The 7,659-nt window shown below is 57.3% G+C and overlaps 1 protein-coding gene across 1 annotated transcript; it reads left to right on the top strand.

Annotated features, from left to right (window-relative positions):
* Positions 1-1,279: 1,279 nt before the first annotated feature.
* Positions 1,280-7,329, top strand: DMRTA2 (DMRT like family A2). The gene is made up of 3 exons (XM_040470186.1): positions 1,280-1,772; positions 3,362-3,925; positions 5,164-7,329. The coding sequence occupies exons 2-3, from the start codon at positions 3,370-3,372 to the stop codon at positions 6,213-6,215; spliced, it is 1,608 nt and encodes a 535-aa protein (XP_040326120.1). The 5' UTR covers positions 1,280-1,772; positions 3,362-3,369; the 3' UTR covers positions 6,216-7,329.
* The last annotated feature ends 330 nt before the right edge of the window (positions 7,330-7,659 follow it).

Here is a 7,659-nt window from a genome sequence, read left to right as displayed (position 1 = left end):
GCGGGACACTGAGTCTACGCGCCCAGGACCTCCGCGACCCAGGCTGCGCGGGCTGAACCCCGTGGCCCTGGAAGTTCTAAAGAACATCACAGAAACGCATGATCGGGAGTGGAGGGAGAACAACGTGAAAGCTCGTTTTTTCTATTAATTAAACAAATTAAGAGAAAAGTGGAGAGTAAAAATGAGAGAGAACACTGGACCGAGAAAAGACAGAAAGAAAGGGCACAGAGAATCACAGAGATACCCAAGGTGATCCTGCCCGAAAACCGCGGTATTAATTCCAGATGTTGCCATTCAAAAGGGAAACAAAATCCAAAACCTGTTACCTCCTCTGCAGATCGAGCTGTTCCTCAGGGCCGTGATGTCAGTACGGGAGTGGAAGGTGAAAGTTAAAACTACTCCTGGGGGTCCGTGGCGACCTTGTCTCAGGCCGGGAAGGACGAACTGACCGATGCGCGTCCTGCGTTCAAGAGGATCTAGGGAGACAGAGAGGGCACGTTTTACTTTCGTTTAAAAAAGAAATTAAACTTTTTGTTAATTTGAAACAACAGTGACAAAAAGAATCCCACCACCACCTAAAGGAAATCAAGATGCTGCAGAAGTGAGGAAAGGAAAGAACAAGAGGAGGAAGAGGAATGGAATTAAGGGTTGGGAAAGGAAGCGCAAGGGAACTGGAAGGCTCCGACGGGAAGCGTCATCTCAATTCTCTCCCGTCTCCTCTTTAACAACAGAAATCCTCATAAACCATACTTACCCTTTTTTGATGCCTATCGTACCAGGAATTTTAAAATAAAGGATCTGTGTTTTAAAGGCGGAAAGAGAAAAATACAAAACAGCTCCCAACTACCCCAAACGCATTGGACTTGGTAGAACAGAGCCGGAAGGAGGCAGGAAAAATCGTCTTGGCATTTATGCTATATGCCCTCTCCCTTCCCCACCCCTGCGTCCCCGTTCCACCCCACCCCGACCGCGGTAATTGAATTGTCACCTGCCCCTATCCCGCCCCCGGCCACCAGGGCCACTTGGGAAACTCGGCCTTGCCAAGCGCCCGGGGCCTCTGAGAGCCGCGCAGCGGAGCCCGCGTCCTAGAAGCCGAGGGGTTACACACGGCTACGTAGAGGCGCACCGGACACGGTAATTAGGCGCAATTCACACGCTCTCGGGCGCACGGAAACTACTTGTCACGATATTTTCAACGCTCCTCCTAGCCTACTTTTTTCCACTCCTTCCCCGGCGCGCCCCTCCCCTCCCGGAGGCACTCTGTGGAGCTTTTGGAGTTTCGAATCTTTCGGACACAGTAGAATGCGGGGCTCCCCGGGCGCGGGCCCGGCCAATCAGAGCGCTGTCTGCCTCCCCTGGCCAATGGCAGGCGCCACATTGTTGTCCAATTCTGTCTAATGGAGCCCTAAGGAGCAACAATAGAGCGGGCGAGCGGCTCATTGAGAGTCTGGCAGTGCCGGGCAACTGGGGCGCGGCTGTGCGCAGCGTCCCGCGCGCTCCGCGAGGGGACGCCGCGCGGCGAGGGCCGGGTCGCGGGTTCCAGTCAGCCGGTCCCTAACCAGTCCCCCGGCTCGGATTTCCGACGGAAGCGTTGGACTGCGCAGCGTTCCGAGGGGGTCCGGAAGTTCGGACATGGTGACCGAAGGAGGGTGACGTGGTCAGATAAGGGACCAGGGGGCAAGGGGAAGAGGCCAAGAGCGCCTGCATCGCGAGCGGAGCTGGGAGGTGCGAGAAGCGCCAGCGGAGGAGGAGGATCCCCGAGCCCAAGGCAGGTAGTTGAGGGGCGCAGGGAGGGCAGGGGGAGGCGGCCTGGTCTACCGGCCCTGTTGACAAGGCCCGGGCCACGCCGGCCTTAGGGACTTAGCGGCCCCAGGGGCCTGAGGGAAGAGGCCGCTCAGATAGGGAAGGGATCTAGGATACTGGGGCGGGAACAGGAGGATTCGGTTCCGGGCTCTGGCGGGGACCCGGGAATACGGGGACCCAGAAGAGACAGGGCAGAAGCTCGAGGCTGGGCCTGCTTAGGCCTTCTAGGTCCGCAGCTCAGGTGAGACTCCGTTGTTAGCCTATAGCCAGTTCCAGAGGCGACTCCTCTGCCTCGGTGCTGTCTCCCGGGCTATCCAAGTCCCAGGATCCCAATTCTGAGACCAGAGCTCGAGAATCTGCACTCGAGTAAGGTCCCGCAGAGATCCCAGGATGGGGAGCGTGTGTCTGACGATTCTGTCCCTAAACTGGAGGAGAGGATCTTGAAGGCAGTGTGAGATGGTCAGAGAAAAGATCACCCTCCTGTAATACCTAACTTTTCGCAAGATACTTTTTCCTTCTCGACCACTCTCCCAGGCTACAAGACTAAAAATTGTGCCACAGGTTTTACTCCACCCCCACCCACAACTTTTACCTGAAGGGTTTGTTTGTTTTTCCCTCTCTTGCACACCTTTCTCTCCTGAGTGAACCCTGGGACCCAGACACCCGTATCAGCTGTTGTTTTGGTGGTGTTTTCCTCACCCCTCAAGCTAACCTTGAGGCTGGGTTTGCTTTTCCAAAGTTTCTTCGGCTTAATTTTCTCTTTAACCCCCCCCCCCACGCCTCCCAAATTCATTTCCACACTCATTTTTCTCTCCCACTCCCTGGAGGCCCCGCTTCATGAAACTTGTAGCCCCCACATTTCCACGGGTCCCTGCTCCTCCCCCCGCGCCTAACTTCGCTTTTAAAATGTTTGTTTTGCTAGCCTTCACTCTATTTCCTCGAGCCGTTCTTTCTGTTCCTGATTTTTCTAACTCTCCTGCTCTCACCAAAACCTTCAGACCCAGCCAGCTGAACTCCATGCTTTGTATGCTCTGATAGCTCTCTCTTTTTCACCTTTCCACAAAACTGTGCATTTCGCCTCGGTTTTCCTGTTTTGCTCTTGGTATCGGTCTAACTGTTGGATCAAAATTTTTCTCTCTAGTCCGAGTCCCCTCAAACAAATATTTCTCTCTACCTGTCTCACTCCAATTAAGCTAAACTTTGGGAAATAATATTTTACTTTTCATACCCTCGTTATATCCACCTGAACCAATAACTTTTCAAACTTTGTGTCTTTTTATTTTTATTTTCCAGCGGAACCACTGAGTCAAACGAAATCTTAGACCCAGCGCATAAATCAGATATAAGAAGAGCCTTGGTGGGGGTGGGGTGGGGGAACTCAGCCTTACAAGGGGGATCAGAAGGCACCTCCTCCCGGCAATTTGGCACCACTAGCCAAACTTCCGCGACCGAAATTTCCCTCCCTAAGCCTGATTTCTTCGTGGGTACGCTGTACCTTAGCACACCGTGCGCTCCTCACCACAAGTCTCTTCCTTCTTCCCACGGTCTTCTACGCCAGGTCCTGCCATGGAGCTGCGCTCTGAGCTGCCTAGCGTGCCCGGAGCAGCGACGGCGGCGGCGACAGCGACGGGGCCGCCCGTGGCGTCTGTGGCGTCGGTGGCAGCGGCGGCGGCTGCGGCCGCGTCGCTACCGGTGAGCGTGGCGGGCGGCTTGCTACGAGCGCCGCCGCTGTTGTTGCGGGCGGCGGAGAAGTACCCGCGGACCCCCAAGTGCGCGCGCTGCCGCAACCACGGCGTGGTGTCGGCGCTCAAGGGCCACAAGCGCTACTGCCGCTGGAAGGACTGCCTGTGCGCCAAGTGCACGCTCATCGCGGAGCGCCAGCGCGTCATGGCGGCGCAGGTGGCGCTGCGCAGGCAACAGGCGCAGGAGGAGAACGAGGCGCGCGAGCTACAGCTGCTCTACGGCACTGCCGAGGGCCTAGCGCTGGCCGCCGCCAACGGCATTATCCCGCCGCGACCTGCCTACGAGGTCTTCGGCTCTGTGTGCGCCGCCGACGGCGGGGGGCCGGGAGCAGGAGCGCCCGCAGGGACCGGAGGCGGCACTGCGGGCTCGGGGAGCTCAGGTGAGCGCGCGGCAGGGTGGGGAGGAAGGGAAGCAGGGACGGGGCCCCAGGGGACGTGGCCCAGAGACTTACTTGTCTTGGTACTGAAAGAGTGGAATCCCCTTTTCTAAATGCCCGACTGCTAGAGTTCACCGGGCACCCAGGCCCTTTTTTTCACTGCGGGGCCAAATGTAGACCCTGTAATCTTATCTCCTCTACTCCAATGCAGCCAGGTCCCAGTTTCCTTGCTCACTTTGCTCGGGAATCCGCGCGTCTCATATTTAACCTTGGTTCTGCTCTTCACGCGCCGTGGTTCCTCTGCTCCTCCCCAACTTTCTTCAGAAATCTGGCCCTCTCCCAGTCTTCCTTCGTCTCCCCGCACGGCTTTCTCTAGGTATTGAAGACACCCCCTTCCTTTTCCCCCTCTGATTCCTTTTCTCAAGTTCCTAATGCTCCCCGGACAACCGCATGCTGCGCCTGCTCCTTCTTTCTAGCATCTTTCCCCACCTGTCCTGGTTTCCTTCGAGCAGGAACTCTCTCGCTTCCCTGGATCCCCACTCTTCCCCCCCACCACTACTCCCAGTCTGGCCCCACCCTCTTCTTCAAGAACATCTCGCCTTTTTCTAGGGAGGGAGGAATTAAGTCTGGGGCCATTGGGGGGCCTTCTGAGACCCCAGCTTGGCAGTGAAGAAGTTCTTAGGTTTTAATTTTGGAAAGGGTTGATTAGAAATAGGGGCTCTATTTTTACCTGTAGAAAGGCTTGAGATCTCTTAGATACCCAAGGTGCCTTCCATTACAAGCTATGTTGCCCAAGGCCAGAGGGCACCCAGGGCAGAGTCTGCTCTTGGAACGATGGATGTGGAGTGGGGTCTCTATACAGTAGATGATATAGGTGGAAGTTATATTGTCTCCTGGCCACTTCTCCAGGTCAAGGCAAAGATAGGAAGGAGAATAAAGGTGGAAGTGTTGGGGCACAGATGTGGAAAGGGGAACTGGACATTGAATTTACAGGGCCCAAGTGGTTAGGGTCCTGGGTACATACAAAAGAGTGCACCTACGGGTAGGGGAAGTGAGACAAAACTGTGGGGGCTCAGAGATTAAGGAATACTGGAGAAAAAAGAAAGAGGCACTGGAGCCTAGTGAATGAAGGTCGTCGGTTCAGAGAGAGAGGAAACTGGGTCCAAAGGGATAATGTACTGAGGGTGCCGTCGCCTCCCGGCTCCTAATCACTCCTCATATACCCTTTTCTCCCTTCCTAGAGGCCAAGTTGCAGAAGTTTGACCTGTTCCCCAAGACGCTGCTTCAGACCGGCCGCCCAGGCAGCCCGCAGCCGCCACCGGGGAAGCCCTTATCACCCGACGGCGCAGACTCGGGTCCCGGGACATCTTCTCCGGAGGTGCGGCCGGGCTCGGGCTCTGAGAACGGCGACGGGGAGTCCTTTTCCGGGTCGCCCCTGGCCCGGGCCTCCAAGGAGGCAGGTGGGAGCTGCCCGGGCAGCGCAGGCCCGGGAGGCGGTGGCGAGGAGGACAGCCCGGGCTCCGCCAGCCCTTTGGGCTCCGAGTCTGGTTCCGAGGCCGACAAAGAAGAGGCAGAGGCCGCTCCCGCCCCAGGGCTGGGCGGGGGCCCGGGTCCACGGCAGCGGACGCCGCTGGACATCTTGACGCGCGTCTTCCCGGGCCACCGGCGAGGCGTCCTGGAGCTGGTGTTGCAGGGTTGCGGCGGCGACGTGGTGCAGGCCATCGAGCAGGTGCTGAACCACCACCGCGGGGGTCTGGCGGCCGGCCTTGGCCCCGCCGCGCCTCCTGATAAGGCCGCGGTGGGTGCGGTAGCTGCTGCGGAAGACGCGTGGCCGGGCCGCGTTGATGCCGCCGCTGCCGGGGGGCCGGGGCTGCACGCGCCGCTGCAGGCCGGCCCCGCTGCCCCTCCGCACCATAGACCTTTGCTGGCCGGCGCCATGGCGCCTGGGGCGCTGGGCTCGCTGAGCAGCCGCTCGGCCTTCTCGCCACTGCAGCCCAACGCTAGTCACTTCGGCGCCGACGCTGGCGCTTACCCACTGGGCGCGCCGCTCGGCCTCAGCCCCCTGCGCCTGGCCTATTCGGCGGCAGCGGCACACAGCCGTGGCCTGGCCTTCATGGCTCCCTACTCGACCGCGGGTCTAGTACCCACACTTGGCTTCCGCCCGCCCATGGACTACGCCTTCAGCGACCTCATGCGCGACCGCTCGGCCGCCGCCGCTGCGGTGCACAAGGAACCCACCTACGGCGGCGGCCTGTACGGGCCTATGGTCAACGGCGCCCCAGAGAAGCAGTAGGCCGGGGGTCCGGCATCCGGGCGGCCCCCAAACGGGGACCCCAGCCTTGATCCCGCGGGCCGCGGGTCCCTCTTCACCCGTTGCGCCTTCTGCGCCCCGGCTCGGGTCCTCTCGCTCAAAGGTGATTTTCAGTTTTGTTTTGGAAGGGTGGAGAGCTGAGCAAAAGGGAGCAACTACAGATACAGGTGTTCTCTGAGGGGGTGCGTGGCCCTGACCCTCGTCCTCTAAACCCCTTCTCAAGGCTCTATCAGCTCTTCGAAAGGCGGGGAATTCTTGAGAATTCAGAGGCTGAGGCCGCCACACACGCTCCTGCCTCTCCTTTTGCTGTGCTCGTCCCACCCGCCCGCTCTCCAGTGGATGGCAGGATAGTCCGAGAGTCTGTCTTCTGTGTCTCCCTCTCCTTATTAAATTTTTAAAAAAATATTCGCTCTAACAAATATAAATTTAGGATGTATAAATCTCTTGGCACTGAGTCGAGTCTTTGGGACACACATATATATATCGATATCAATTGTAAAAAAAAAAAAGGAAACAAGTTCTAAGGTGCACTTTCCTCGTTGCGGTATTTGTCGCTCTCTTTGTTGCTTATGCCGATAAGCATGGGTTTCCTTGGTGCAGTGTGAGTTTTTATATATGTATAAATCTATATATAATCTATACATATATATATACAAGCCAGTGTATAATGTTATAAAATGGAATTCTAAGTTATTAATTGTAATCTGTAGGTGACCTCGGTATTAACGTGAAAAATATTCAGAAACAAGCAAAAAAAGGACAAAATGGAAAGAAGTAGACTATGCGCGCATTGTACTTATCAGGTTTTATAGATTAAATATATTGTGAACTCGGGACAAATCCTGCCCACCCGCCCCTCTTGTTTGCGGCCGATCTCTCCCTAAGGAGTGGTCAAGGTGCGCACTGAAGCAGGAACAGAGCGACTAGTGACTGAGCCAGAACCGCCCGCCCGAGGGCGCATCCCCGCCTCCCGGGACTCGCTAAAAGCCCGACCGAAGGGACAGCAGCGGGAAACGCTGCTGCAGAGAATGGCTCACTTTGTGCTTTCCTTTGCATAGACATGAGCTAGAAATAAATGTTATTTTCTAAGAAAACAGCACCGAATCCCGTCCCGCTCCTCGGGCGGCCACATTGAAAAGATCTTGATTTCCAGCTCGGGCCCCGCGGTGCCAGCTTGACTTAAGGTTGGCTGGTGTCCGCCCCCGGGGGGTGCGGAGCCGGAAAACTTTCCGTGGCGCAGGGAAAGGCCCCGCCGACGGGAGTGACGCGCGACTCAGAACTCCGCGAGGAGCGGCGCCCGCTACGCGTCGGGGACCCTGCGTCCTTCCCACTCCTGTTTTGGGCGCGCGGGAGCGGCGGGTCGTCTTGCCAGTGCCCTGGATCCTCGGATCGCTGGCAAAACCTCCTACGGAATTCTGAGAGGCTG

The sequence above is a fragment of the Herpailurus yagouaroundi genome, unplaced genomic scaffold, assembly GCF_014898765.1.
Source record: "Herpailurus yagouaroundi ecotype Mexico unplaced genomic scaffold, PumYag 77, whole genome shotgun sequence".
Lineage (NCBI taxonomy): Eukaryota > Metazoa > Chordata > Mammalia > Carnivora > Felidae > Herpailurus > Herpailurus yagouaroundi.
The sequence above is the reverse complement of the archived record's forward strand: the minus strand, read 5'-3'. Positions and strand labels throughout refer to the sequence as shown.

Bases quoted from the DNA above. Each gene is read 5' to 3' on its own strand.
- DMRTA2 (XM_040470186.1), top strand. From the start codon at position 3,370: ATGGAGCTGCGCTCTGAGCTGCCTAGCGTGCCCGGAGCAGCGACGGCG. The intron at 3,926-5,163 runs GTGAGCGCGCGG...CTCCCTTCCTAG, and splicing joins TGCGGGCTCGGGGAGCTCAG to AGGCCAAGTTGCAGAAGTTT.